We start from the raw sequence: 15345 nt of genomic DNA, 5'->3' as shown, positions 1-15345 counted from the left end.
CATCGGAGGCAGACCGCTGGGAGAGTATAGCTCCAACGCCTGCTTCGGACGCGTCAACCTCGACTATGAACTGTTTGGAGGGGTCAGGGGTCATTAGGATGGGAGCGGACGTGAAAAGGGTCTTCAGGCGGTCAAAAGCGCGCTGGGCGGACTCGGTCCATTCAAAACTGGACTTGACAGAGGTAAGGGCGGTTAGGGGCGCGGCGACCTGACTGTAGTTGCAAATGAAGCGGCGGTAAAAATTGGCGAACCCCAAGAAACGCTGCAAGGCGACGCGAGAATCAGGAACTGGCCAGTCAATAACCGCCTTAACCTTAGCGGGGTCCATGCTAATGCCCTCCCCTGAAATAACCGATCCCAAAAAGGTGACCGAGCGCGCGTGAAAGCAGCATTTCTCCGCCTTGACGAACAGCCTATTCTCGAGAAGCCTTTGAAGAACGCGGCGAACCTGCTGGACGTGCACCTGGAGGGAGGGCGAGAAGATAAGAATGTCATCTAGATAGACGAAAACAAATATATTTAGCATGTCTCTAAGAACATCATTTACTAACGCCTGAAAAACCGCGGGGGCGTTTACGAGGCCGAACGGGAGAACGCGATACTCAAAGTGCCCAAGGGGCGTGTTAAACGCGGTCTTCCATTCATCCCCCTCCTTTATGCGAATTAAGTGATAGGCGTTGCGAAGGTCCAACTTCGTGAAGAATTTGGCGCCCTGCAAGACCTCAAAGGCCGATGACATGAGGGGTAATGGATAACGGTTCTTAATAGTTATCTCGTTAAGGCCCCGATAGTCTATACAGGGGCGCAAGGAACCATCCTTCTTCTTAACGAAGAAGAACCCGGCGCCCGCGGGAGAGGATGAGGGAACTATGGTACCTGCGTCCAGGGACTCCGATAGATATTTTTCAAGAGCTTCGCGTTCTAGCCTCGACAGGGAATACAGTCTACCACGAGGTGGCGTAGTGCCCGGGAGAAGGTCGATGCTACAGTCATAAGGGTGGTGAGGGGGGAGAGAAGCGGCCCGCGAACGACTGAAAACCATCCGCAGATCGTGATACTCCTCCGGCACCCCAGACAAATCCCCTGGATCTTCCTGAAACACAGAGACAGAGGATACAGGAGGAATAGCAGAGGTTAAACAGTTGACATGACAAGACACATTCCAAGAGAGGATGGTACCCCTTATCCAGTTAATCTGGGGATTATGAAGTACTAGCCAGGGATGCCCTAAAACTACTGGGAAATAAGGAGAATGAAAAGTTAAAAAGGATATGGTCTCACGGTGGTTACCGGAGATAGTGAGTGTTAAGGGTGGAGTCTCATGGTTAACCCTCGGGAGAGAGCTTCCATCTAGAGCAAATAGGGGAGAGGGTGCATCTAACTCCATCAGGGGAATACCTTGCGCACGAGCCCATTACTCATCCACGAAATTGCCCTCGGCCCCGGAGTCAATCAGAGCCCTGCAGGAGGCAGAGGAGCCAGGCCAGCGAAGATGGATCGAGAAGGTGGTGCAGGAGTTAGGAGGAGAGACTAGAGTGGTTGCGCTCGCCAGAAGCCCTCCCCTCACTGACGAGCTCTGTCTTTTAACGGGCACACGGCGACAAAATGCGCAGGTGAAGCGCAATACATGCAGAGTCGATTGACCACTCTTCGTTCTCGCTCTGCAGCGGAAATGCGGATGCCGCCCAGTTGCATGGCCTCAGGTTCAGAGGAGGGAAGTGCCAGGGGATCGGCGGGCGGAGGAGCCAGTAGGGCGGACTCCAGACCCCGAGCGCGGCGGCGCTGGTCAAAACGCTTCTCGATGCGTAAGGCCAAGTCGATCAGTGCATCCAGGCGAGTAGGGACCTCCCTGGACAATATCTCATCCCTTATACCCCCGTGGAGCCCCTCCAGAAAACGAGCGAGCAGCGCCGGTTCATTCCAGCCACAGGAGGTTGCCAGAGTGCGGAACTCGATAGAAAAGTCTGTAACTGAGCGCTTACCCTGGCGCAGAGAAGACAAGAGGCGGGAGGCCTCCTCCCCGTAGACAGACCGGTCGAAGACACGGATCATCTCCTCCTTGAAGAGGGAAAAACGCTCGACACACACAGCCCTTGACTCCCAGACTGCCGTTCCCCACTGGCGAGCCCGTCCGGAGAGGAGAGAGATAACGTAGGCGATCCTGGCCCTGTCCCCAGAATAGGTTGACGGCTGGAGGGAAAACACAACCTCGCATTGGATTAAAAATGAACGGCACTGGGTGGGCTCACCGGAATAGCACGGCGGGTTGTTAATGCGAGGCTCCGTGGAGTGAACGGATCCGGACAGGGCTGGCGGATTGAGACTACACTGGTGGAGTTGTCTAGCCAGATCCGTCACCTGAGCCGCCAGCGTCTCCACGGCCTGTCTGGCGGCCGATAATTCCTCCTCGTGTTTACCCAGCATAACTCCCTGGATCTCGACGGCCGTCTGTATCGGATGCTCTCCTGCTGGGTCCATAGTGGCCAGATTATTCTGTCGTGTGGAAAGAGGACCAGAGAGAGCAATTCGCGGAGCAAATATTGTCTTTAATGTTCAAACTCAGGAGCTTCAGATTATTAGGGAATGCAAACAGAAAAAAGCCCAAAGGGCAAAACTGGAACCAAAACTCGTCTTTGTTCAAAAGGAGAAAGCAAAAGCCACCGGCCGCCCCGGCGGATTGAGTACGGTGGACAGCTCCGCAACCTCGCAGTAGAGAGGGAAAGATCAGCAGGTCAGGAGACGAGCAGCGGCTAAACTTCCAGGCTCACACACACAGCACCCCGAACAAACAGGACTAAGACTGGGACAAAACGACAGGGAACAAGACATACCAGTTAAGCGTATTTAGGGGAATAATCTGGCAAGGCAGGTAGGGAGGAAAGGGAAAGAAGTAGGAGTGTTAATCAGAGGAGAAGAGGAAACAGGTGCGGGAAGCCAAGCGCGAAGAGTAGCGCAATGAGGAGCAGCTGAAGGAGATTAACGAGAGAAGAAAGATTAGTGCAAAGAGAAGAGAAGAAAAAGCATCAGAGAGGGGAGGGGAAAAGGGGAAAGGGAACCAGGATCATGACACAAACAGAGGTAATTCTGGAAGATAATCAATTAAAGAGTGAACACTGGTGTAACGGTGAGGAGAGGATCTAACTGCAGATTTTCATCAGACACAAAGATAATCCAGGAGCAAAGAGACAATCCTGAGGGAACCACAAACGTAACAGCTAAGCAAATTAGCAAAGATGAACTGAAACATATGACTACACACACACACAAGAGATAACAAGCAACTAAATTACCTAACTTAAGTGAGCTATATATCACACTCAGGGATAATTTACTGAAGAAGAAAAATGTTAATGCATAGCTGTATGCTTTACATTGTGAGCCCAAATATTAGTTATGTTATAAACAGCACTTTTAACATAATGCAAAGGGAAAACAGCAGGACAGGGTAAAATTACAAAGTGTAATAACACATTCAGTCTTCTTAACATTTTAACATGTTGCTCTCATTTATGTTTGCTGTAAATGTAAGGGATTCATTATTATAATCTCATTACATTTAATATTCTTTGAAGAAATAAAAGATAAATGTGAAGTCTGACAACAAATACAAAAAAAAAACATTTCAGTAAATATAACTGTGCTTTATTTCTGATGCACGCACATGATGAAGTATTTTACATTTAACCTTGACTACTGATAAAACAAGTTACAAAATAGAAATAAGCGCACTGATTTCAGTTCACTTTGAATATATGTCTATTCCATTGGATTTGAAAGTAATAGAGTCTCATTGCCTACATGAAGCTCAAATCATAAATGAACCTAGAGATCCAATACTTTATAATATATTTGACTAATAAAAACGCTGTTTGGCCTGTTGCCATAGAGTTTATTGGAGATGTGGACTGTCCTCCAAATAAACACAAGTGTTGCTTGCTACGTTTATTTCTGTATGGTATGCATCTTATTTATTGATTCATTTGTATCCAACTTGGATAGAATAGCCAATAGTGCACATGTTTGAGTCTGGCTTTCAGGATCCTTCTGTTGGCCTAAAATGGCCAAAAATGCCAAACAAAGTGGAATTTGTATAATATTTTAATTGGAACAAAGGGGTTGCATTGGTTTTGTCTGAAAGCGCTGCCCTTTTCGATCCCTCAGGAGTACACGATTGACATCTTCTTCGCCCAGACGTGGTATGACAGGCGGCTGAAGTTCAACAGCACCATGAAGGTTCTGCGTCTCAACAGCAACATGGTGGGAAAAATCTGGATCCCTGACACGTTTTTCCGCAACTCTAAGAAGGCAGATGCCCATTGGATCACCACACCTAATCGCATGCTTCGGATATGGAACGACGGGCGTATACTGTACACTTTAAGGTAAATGCACTTTTAATGTTGAATACAGATAACATGCATAAACTGAGCGCACCCAGAGAGCAAGCAACCATTAAAACAATGCTAAATGAATCCTGAACTTTAAATGCATGGGATTAAATTGAAAGTGTGAAGTGTGACCCAATATCAATTTTGGGTCACACTTTATTTTAAGGTCCAATTATTGAGAATTGGACAAATACTAAAGTGTTACTAATTTGGCACTCTCAGATATTGTTGAAATAATGTTAAAGTGTCAACAAATATAGTTACAAAAATTGATAGTGGTGTAACTGAATCAACATTATACTGTAATTCTAAATCACTGTTGTTTTAACAACTTTGAAAACTGCTGAAATAAAATGTTAGACAAAGTGAACCAACACCAGCAGATGTCGTGGCACCCAAACCATCACTGACTGTGGAAACTTTACACTGGACCTCAAGCAACACGGATTGTGTGCCTCTCCTCTCTTCCTCCAGACTCTGGGACCCTTTCATTAGAGAACATAACTGTGCACCACTCAGCAGCAGTCCAGTCCTTTTTGAAGCGAGACGCTTCTGACGCTGTCTGTTGTTCAAGAGTGTCTTGACACAAGGAGTGCAACAGCTGAAACCCATGTCTTGCATTCGTCTGTGTGTAGTGGTTCTTGAAGCACTGACTCCAGCTGCAGTCCACTTTGTGAATCTCCCCCACATTTTTGAATGGGTTTTGTTTCACAATCCTCTCCGGAGTGCGGTTATCCCTATTGCTTGTACATTTTTTTCTACCACATCTTTTCCTTCCCTTCGCCTCTCTATTAATGTGCTTGGACACAGAGCTCTGTGAACAGCCAGCCTCTTTTGCAATGACCTTTTGTGTCTTGCCCTCCTTGTGCGAGGTGTCAGTGCTCGTCTTTTGGACAACATATCAAGTCAAGTTTTGGACAACTGTCATGGGGGGCAGTCTTCCCCATGATTGTGTAGCCTACAGAACTAGACTTAGACAATTTAAAGGCCTTTTTAGGGTTTTTGAGTTAATTAACTGATTATAGTGTGGCACCAGGTGTCTTCAATATTGAACCTTTTCATAATGTTCAATATTTTTTTTTTTTTTTTTTTTTTTGAGATACTGAATTTGGGATTTTCCTTAGCTGTCAGTTATAAACATCAAAATTAAAAAAAAAAACACTTTTTGAATGGAATTAGTGAAATAAATCAACTTTTTGATGATATTCTAATTATATGACCAGCACCTGTAGTTTTGAAGATCACAAAATCATTACAAAACCATTGCCTGAGCATTGCTCATTGCACAGCTCATTGGAATATCAAGCTGTAATTGAACAATTTCAGTTTATTTGAATTTTGTAAATAACCATATGTAGAGTTTTATCATTTGCAGCATGATAATGTTTTACATAATACACAATGCTATGAATCAAAATAGAATTGTGGTCTTTTTTAGAAAAAGGAACATGTATTATCCCTCATATTGAGCACTGTGTTAAACACAATATTCACTATTCACAATTCACTATTTATTTGCTGTTTATTAGTACATATAAAGCACATGGTGGGCTTTTTAACTACTTTACTTGCTAAAATCTTGAAGGCCCATCCTTACACCTACTGTAGCCCCAGTGGTTCAGAGCAAATCAAGTAAAGTAAATGCCCCTTGTGGATTCAAGATGACCCTCTGATTGTGAACGCCTGCATTTTGCAGAGATACTGTAATTACCTGCATGGCCTTGCTGTTGTCAGCTATAAATCAATGCTAGTTCCGTGTCACTGTCCACTCATGTGTGCTCTTGCATCAGAACTTCAATGATGATTCAAAATGCTTTAGACATTGAAATATCACTCTCAAACAATACAATAGTTTGGATGAGGACTCAACATGGCCTTGCTATTTGGGTACCAAACACTTAACAGCTGATCATGCTTTGATTGATTGATTCTTTATGCAACTCTAGTCTGATTACTTCCTTATATTGCTTTAATTAATGAAATTTCTGTCTGTAGGTTGACCATTGATGCAGAGTGCCAGCTTAAACTGAATAACTTTCCGATGGATGAACATTCATGTCCCCTGGAGTTCTCAAGCTGTAAGTCTGGCCATATGCTCAACATGCATATCCATCCACATCTCTTCCATTCTTTAGTACTTTTTCTATCCAGTTTTCTACACCTTGAGTCTGCTTCCATGCTCAGATGCAGCTGAGAGCATGGAAACCATTTTTAGGATGCTAATAAAGACATTTCACTTTGTGTCTTGAAATATGAAGGACGGATAATGAGGAAAGTGACAATTTGGCCCAACGTGGAGAGACATGTTTTTACATGCTTACGCGAGCAAGCTGTGACAAGAAGAAACCATGGAATTCTTCCTGTCCTTAGACTTAGGAGAGGATGTAGGGGAAATGGTTTATGATGGTAATAATGAAACAGCAGATGTGGCATGGACAGTCTAATGGGATAGCATCATCTGTAGTTTCAAAAGAAATGGAAAAAAGTGGATTTCATACAAAAGAAAGATTTATTTATCTTTCTGACCTGACTATGCATTCTGCTACAATTCAGTGCCACATTCATTTGTTCATTGACTTTATTTGTTTAATTCTATGTTAACATAAAAAAAGCAACAGGAGTAAACACAAAATACAGTTTTAAATGATATGTTATTTACTGAATCAAAAAAAGTTATCTTTTACCAACTGGGCCTTCGTGAGAATGCATTTGCCCCTGCAGTTACTAATTCACAAATATATGAAACTGCGGTCACACTTTATTTTAGGGTCCAGTTCTCACTATTAACTAACTATTAACTATGATTTTTGCCTCAATTAACTCCTTATTTGCTGCTTATTAATAGTTTATAAGGTAGTTGTTAAGTTTAGGGTATTGGGTAGGATTATGGGTGTCATGCATTATATGTACTTTATAAGCACTAATAAACAGCCAATATGTTAATAATATACATGCTAATAAGCAACTAGTTATTAGTGTGAATTAGACACTATACTAAAGTGCTACCGAAACTGCTTTTATAATGGGGCCCAACTGGACTAGACACGACCAGGCCTGATTACCGCCAGCCCTCCTCAATTGAATGAAAACTTAAATAAAACTTCATCAATAGCATGAAGCTGGCTAAAGTGTCTTACCTGGTTACACACTGTGCTAGGTGCAACAAATTCCACAAAATTATTAGTAAGACAGTAATAGAAACACATCAGTCTGGAAAGAGTTATACAGCTATTTCAATGGCTCTTGAACTCCAGAGAACCACAGTAAGAGCCATTTTCTCCAGAAAAAAAAAGTATTAGAAACTTTTGCAGAAGTGGTTGACCTTCTGAAATTCCTCCAATAGCATACAGAGGATTCGGGAGGTCACAAAAGCCCCAAGGACAACATTGGAGGAAGAGATGCAGTCTGTCAGTTGAAGCTCAAGTGTATCTGGATTATACAGCAAGATAATGATCCAGAGCACAGGAGTAAATCCACCTCTGAATGGCAAAAACTTTTGGAGTGGCCTAGTCGATGCCCTGACTTAAACCCAATTGAGATGTTGTGGCAGTACCTTAAATTGACAGTTCATGCTCAAAAACCCCTCAGTTCGGCTGAACTAAAGTAGTTCTGCAAAATGAGTAAGCCAAAAGGCACTGTGAAAACTAAAGTATTTGGTTGCATTAAATGCTGCTAAAGGTGGCACAACCAGAGTTTAATTTTAAAGGGGCAATTTGTTTTACATTTTTAAATGATCAAAATGCTTAAAGAGGTCATATGATGCAAGTTTTATTTTATCTGTGGAATGTTACAAGCTGATTCTGCTCAGATAAGATCCCTGAAGTTGTTAAGACTAAAGTCTAAAATCCAAAGAGATTATATTAATCAAAATTTAAGATAAGATTTTGCCACACCCCACTCAAACGGCTTGTTTAAACACAGCCCCACATGTCTACGTCACAATGTGGAAATATTTGCGTAATGCCGTACAATCGTCCGTGGCTTGTGTTCTGCAAACACATACGAGCTTCATCACTGTTTCTGTCATGACTCTGTTCCTCTTTCAGCTTGAACTGATGGTAAAACTAAGGACATTATTAACTGTCTTCACATTTATTTTGAAAGTTAAGCTCGCGATTATTGAAAGGGGCTTTACATTTCTGACGAGTGCTTGAAGAGTTTGGCCAATCACAATGCACTGGGTCAGCTGGCCAATCAGAGCAGACTGTGCTTGTTTGAAGGAGGGGCTTTGTAGAAAACGACACATTTGAGAGAGGCGGGGCATAGAGGACCCACAATAATAAACAGTGTTTGAAAAATATTTTTTTTTAACATTAAAGCATGTAAAAATATTCTGTTTGATATGATGATCTTTAAAAATAGCATCACATGACCCCTTTAAAAAAAAATTTAAATCATGTTACCTTGTGTTATGTTTGTATTTCATTTGTTTATATAAAATATTTAGTATGAAGTACACAAAAACAAAGTGAGGATGGGGAAAATACATGATGTGTGCATATCTATATATATATATACATATATATGACCCTGGAACACAAAAAAAACTTTGACCCATGCTATGTTTTTTTTGGCTATTGCTACAAATATATCCCGGTTCCTTATGATTGGTATATATTTAGATACGGAGCACTATTGCCTCTGTGTACCAGGTTGCATAGTCTGCCAACACAAGCGAAAAGTGATGTTCCTGTGCTGACTGTCCATACAAATGCACTTGAATGTGACCTCGTTCAAAGGGAAAGGACACAATGGCAATTTTGGGGTAATGACTCCTTTTTGTGTTCGCAGCACAGTGCATACCATCTGCAAATGTTAATGCATATAATATCTGCAACACAGGGACGCGTGAGGAGTCATCCAGCCTTAATGGCTTGTCCATCTATTACTTGGACCTGTCCAAATACATTTTTCAACATTTAATTAAGATATTGTGCCAACCTAATGCCTCTGTTTTGTTTTGTTTTTTGATTCCCATTCACTCACATTCCCTAATATTCCCTCTTTGTTTGGTTCTTTGAAGAGTTTACTAGACCACATATACAAAGTCAAGTCAAGTCACCTTTATTTGTATAGTGCTTTATACAATACTGGTTGTGTCAAAGCAGCTTTACAGAGTTAAACAGGGAAATAGATTGTCAATAATGCAAGAAGATGATAACAAAGAGTCATTTTTCAGCTCAAGTTAGTTCATTGATGTCATCATCCAGTTCAGCTCTCTTCCAGTAGTGTCTGTGCAATCTGTCAAAGATATAATGGCATCAAATGACTTGAAAACGGGAAGAGTATGAAATAAAAACGAGAGAGAGTGGTAGGATGTTCATTGTAACTGATTCAGTCTTGCCTACTAACAGTTCCAGCTATGAAGGCCTTCTTCAATGGGGTCCATTAATTTAATAAGATTTTCTGTTGTGTAGTGATTTGAAAATCCCATCATGTTCGTCCAGGAATCTTAGGGTGATCTTTCATTATCAGCTGACCTTAAAGATCATATTGCAAAAAAAAAACACAATCATGCAGGTGCGCACTACACAACATCAGGAAGATCTGACTCTTCCTAACAGAGCATGCAATATACCATCAGGACCAGGCTCTTGTCATTTCTAGGCTGGAGAATTGCAATGCTCTTCGGGCTGGACTTGCATCATATTCAGTCAGACCTCTGCAATTGATTTAGAATGCAGCGGCATGTCTGGTTTTCCATGAGACCAAGAGTGCCCATATCACACCACATCTCATCTCTCTGCAGTGGCTTCCGGTCTCGGCTTGTGTCAAGTTCAAGACATTGGTGCTTAACTACTGAACAGCCACAGGCTTCTCACCCTTCTACCTCTGCTGTCTCTTACTCATCTACATCCCCTCCAGAAGCCTGCGGTAAATGAGTGGATGTTTTCTTTCACTGCACCCAGTTGGTGGAATGATCTTCCTAACTCCATCCGGATAGCTGAATCCCTCACAATCTTCTAGAAACAACTGAAAATAAGACAAATTCTATGCCTTCAGTTTATCTATTTGATTACTATCCTTTATGAAGTGAACGAAGACTGAAACCTTTTATAACGGGCACGTCTCATGTTTATTGCCATCTCTATCGCTTGCTGTTTTTATCAAGTTTAAGTCACTTTGGATAAAAGTGTCTGCCAAATAAATAAATGTTCATGTAAAACTTTTTAGATCATTTAAAGATTTGAATACAGTTGTTCATATATTGTATGGATTACTGTATCCTTTATTATGGAATCTGTCAGTATAATACATTTCTTGTTTGCATCTTTGTGCCAATTGCTGCTGCAAGGATACTGACTATCACCATAAAATGATGTGTCGTGTGATAGATAAACCAAAGGTCACAAGCTCGATTCTCAGTACTGGCAGGAAATGTAGGTGGAGAAGTGAATGAACAGTGCTCTCTTCCACCTTCAGTACCTATGACTGAGTTACCTTTGAGCAAGACAACTAACCCACAATTGCTCCCCTGGTGCAGCAGAAAATAATGGCTTCCCACTGCTCAAGGTGTGTGTCCACAGCATCTGTGTGTGTTCACTACTATACTTGGTCTGCATGCCATGCAACTTTTTTCAAATGGATTGTTGATACAGAAAGGAGAACAGGAACTCAAGGGCTTTGAGGTCTTGAACATCTAGATAATAAAATCTGATAAAAGAGTGTCCAACATCTCTCCACACAAATATCCTCCAAAGATGCACCAGTAAGGGAAGACAGAGTCCACTTTAAGTGAGTCACTAAAACACAATGAAACTCTGAAGATAGTCAGCACTGATAGCCTCGTGGCAGCACGACGACATTGCACTACGACCGTCCCGAGTTCATAGCAGTGTCACACCCTCAGCTCGTTCCCTTAGCCCCAGTCACCATTGCCAGTCACCATCCACTCAATCTCCCATGCACCGCTCACGTGAACCGTCACCTGAATACTGATTACCTGCACCTGCACCAGCAATCACCACACCTTTAAATACTCACCTCACTCATTCACTCACCGGCTGGAATCAAGCTTACATGGACGCTCTTTGTGGATCTTCTGCCTGCTTCTTGTGGACCATATTGTGACTCTGTGGAGATTCAGTTACAGCGATTAAGGGAAGTGACTCTTTGTTGTCAGGCCTAGCTTTGTGCTTGAACTCACCTATTGATCAGTGCTTGAAGATTCACCGTCTGTGACCACACTTACCTGCTCTGTTGAAATCCTATGTTAATAAAGCTTCACGAAAGTACTTACCCGTCTTCTCCTCTCCTTGTGTGGATGTGACAGGATTCCAGCCCATAAAACAGAACTTCATATCTCCCATGGATGTTAACGCTGCTGCTCAGGGAGCGGCTTCGGACCCGTTCACCGAAATGGTGACTGCTCTCCGCCAAGTATTACAGTCAGTTTCACCACCCACCGAAACTAGTGCTACCACCACCAACAGCACGCCCCTTGCACGTCCCGCGTGCTATGCGGGTGAACCGAGTGGCTGCAGTGGGTTTATTCTGCAGTGCTCACTGTTCATCAACGCAAATACCAGTAAATTCCCCAATGAGGCCACCAAAGTCGCCTTTATGATCTCTCTCCTCACCGGACGAGCGCTACAATGGGCAGAGGCCCTTTGGAACTCCCAGAGTCCGGTTCTATCCTCATTCGACGCCTTCGTCACCCACCTCCAGGAAGTGTTCGGGGTGGCTCTAACTCCTCTTTCAACCCATGATGAACTCTTAAATCTCCGCCAGGGAGCCACGGAAATACATGACTACACTCTCCGTTTCCGGACATTAGCCGCCACCAGTGGTTGGAACCAAACTGCCCTGCTAGCTGCATACCGTAAAGGTTTAAAGCCCCAGATCAGAAAGCAAATGGTCATTTACGACGATAATGTCAATCTCGAGACGTTCATCAGAAAAACTATAAATGTTGCTCAACACCTCTCGGCCTGTGCCTCCCCGGCCTCATATACCATCTCTCCATCAGCCAGAACGCCCTCGCCCCAACGAGACCAGGAGGAACCCATGAACACCGACTCCTACCGCCTAGATGCCTCTGAACGGAGACGCCGCATTCAGCAGCGGCTATGTTTATACTGTGGCGAGGCCACTCACCTGATCCACGCCTGCCCGGTCCGTCCGCCTCGCCCAATGGTGAGTACAGTTTCCATTACCCCATCTGTATCTCACATACCTCATATCAGAGCCCAGATCACAATTAACTCACGCAATCTTTCCATCCATGTCCTGGTGGATTCCGGAGCCGCAAGCAACTTCGTCTCATCTCACTTCGTAACCAAGCACCGTATACCCATCGTCCAGAACGAGACCACTTACCGTATCACTACCATCCAAGGATCACCATTGGGCGGTGGCAAAATAACTAAAAGGACACACGAGCTGGAGCTCGTTCTGCCCCACGGACATCGGGAACAACTGGCCCTCCTCGTACTTCCTCGCGCTACTGTTGACGTCGTCCTGGGTAGGCCGTGGCTGGCCCAACATAACCCACAAATCAACTGGAGCACAGGGGAGATCCAGGCATGGGACCCGAGATGCCAGAGTCACATTCACCATCCACCAGTCCAGAATTCACAGTCTGCGCCGCCGCACCTTCAATTGCACTCCACCTCCATGGGTAGACCTGCCCTTTACTCCTCCTACTCCGATGTGTTCAGCAAGGAACAAGCCACCCGATTACCACCACACCGGCCCTGGGACTGTTGTATCGACCTGCTGCCAGGTGCCAAGCTACCACATGGGAAAATATATCCACTCTCCCGTCCTGAGCAGGTGGCAATGGAGGAATACATCCAGGAGGCTCTCGATCAGGGGTTCATCAGGCCGTCCACATCTCCAGCTGCATCCAGTTTCTTCTTCGTCCCCAAAAAGGATGGCGGACTTCGACCATGCATCGACTACCGAGTGCTAAATGACGCCACCGTCAAGTTCGTCTACCCGTTACCACTCGTTCCGGCGGCTCTGGAGGAACTGCGGGAAGCCAAGGTGTTCACCAAACTCGACCTCCGCAGTGCCTACAATCTGATCCGTATCCGAGAGGGAGACGAGTGGAAGACTGCCTTCATCACCCCTGCCGGGCACTACGAATATCAGGTTATGCCCTATGGGCTTGCTAACAGTCCATCCATCTTCCAGAGTTTCATGAACGAAATATTCCGTGATTATCTCCACCAATTCGTCATTGTCTACATAGACGATATCCTGATCTACTCCCGGAACATAGAAGAACACCAAACCCATGTCCGCCACGTCTTACAACGACTCCGAGACCACCACCTCTACCTAAAAGCTGAGAAGTGTGAGTTTCACTGCACTACCGTCTCCTTCCTCGGATACGTGATCTCTGCGGAGGGAGTTCAGATGGAGTCAGCCAAGGTAGATGCTGTGACCAACTGGGCGGAGCCCACAACGGTGAAAGAACTCCAACGTTTCCTTGGCTTTGCCAATTTCTATCGGCGCTTTATCAAGAACTACAGCCTGCACTCGGCTCCTCTAACATCCCTTCTAAAAGGAGGTCAACGCCGGCTGCGCTGGACACCCCAAGCTCGAGAGGCCTTCAGCCATCTTAAACACCTCTTCACCTCGGCACCCATTCTTCGACATCCTGACCCGTCCAAGCCGTTCGTCGTAGAGGTTGATGCGGCCAATCACGGCATTGGAGCCGTGTTGTCTCAAAGGTCTGGTGAACCTTGCTCACTCCATCCGTGTGCGTACTTCTCTAAGAAACTCTCTCCTGCCGAATGCAATTATGGAATCGGAGACCGTGAGTTGTTGGCCATTAAACTCGCCCTTGAGGAGTGGCGGCACTGGCTAGAGGGAGCTCAGTTCCCATTCACTGTTGTCACCGACCACAAAAATCTCCAATATCTGCAGAATGCCAAAAGACTCAATGCTCGTCAGGCTCGGTGGTCACTCTTCTTTGCTCGCTTTAATTTCCAGATCACGTATCAACCCGGTCACAAGAACACTAAAGCAGATGCTCTGTCCCGTATGTACTCACCAGATCCAGACACCAACAAGCCTGATTCAATTCTACCACCCTCCGTTTTCCTCGCGCCTATCCTCTGGCAGATCGACGAGGAAATTCGAGCCGCCACCCTCGAGGAGCCTGCACCTCCGGAGGTACCCACGGGTCTAATGTACGTGCCCACCAACCAGCGACTCCCCCTACTGGAAAGTACGCACACGTCACCTGGCTCAGGACACCCTGGCAGCAGGCGAACCCTCTCGCTCATCCAGCAGAAGTACTGGTGGCCTAACATGGTTCGTGACGTTACCCGGTACATCCTCGGATGCTCGGTCTGCGCCGTTACCACCACACCTCGTCAACTTCCCGTGGGTAAATTACAACCACTACCCATTCCTCGCCGACCCTGGACCCATCTAGGGGTGGATTTCGCCACTGACCTTCCCCCCTCAGGGGGGTACACTACCATTCTAGTTGTTGTTGATCGTTTTTCTAAATTCTGCAAACTAATCCCATTAAAGGGTCTTCCCACAGCGTTCGAGACCGCCGAAGCCCTCTTCACCAACGTGTTCCGGAATTATGGCACTCCAGAGGACATTGTCTCGGACAGAGGACCTCAGTTTGTCTCCAGGGTCTGGCGAGCGTTCTTCCAACTCCTCGGAACATCCGTCAGTTTATCTTCTGGATATCACCCTCAGACCAACGGCCAGACCGAGCGGAAGATTCAAGAGATCTCACGGTACCTCCGTACTTACTGCTCCCAACACCAGGATACCTGGAGCCAGTATCTGCCGTGGGCTGAGTATGCCCAAAACTCCCTTCGCCAAACCACTACAGGCTTAACCCCTTTTCAATGTGTTTTAGGCTATCAACCACCGCTGTTTCCCTGGTCAGGAGAAGTCTCTGAAGTGCCCGCGGTAGATCACTGGTTCCAGGAGAGCGAGAGGGTGTGGGACTCAGCTCACGTCCATCTCCAGCGGGCAGTTC

The 15345-nt window shown here is 45.1% G+C and overlaps 1 protein-coding gene across 4 annotated transcripts in view; it reads left to right on the top strand.

The window, feature by feature from the left end:
• gabrg2 (gamma-aminobutyric acid type A receptor subunit gamma2) overlaps window positions 1-15345 on the top strand; it is a 44957-nt gene that overhangs the window by 12056 nt on the left and 17556 nt on the right. For all 4 annotated transcript variants that reach the window (XM_026234152.1, XM_026234153.1, XM_026234151.1 and 1 more), the window contains exons 4-5: window positions 4162-4382; window positions 6384-6466. In XM_026234152.1, the coding sequence (XP_026089937.1) occupies window positions 4162-4382; window positions 6384-6466 (304 nt within the window). The remainder of the gene's footprint in view (window positions 1-4161; window positions 4383-6383; window positions 6467-15345) is intronic.

Source organism: Carassius auratus, chromosome 46 (genome assembly GCF_003368295.1).
Source record: "Carassius auratus strain Wakin chromosome 46, ASM336829v1, whole genome shotgun sequence".
NCBI lineage: Eukaryota > Metazoa > Chordata > Actinopteri > Cypriniformes > Cyprinidae > Carassius > Carassius auratus.
The sequence above is the reverse complement of the archived record's forward strand: the minus strand, read 5'-3'. Positions and strand labels throughout refer to the sequence as shown.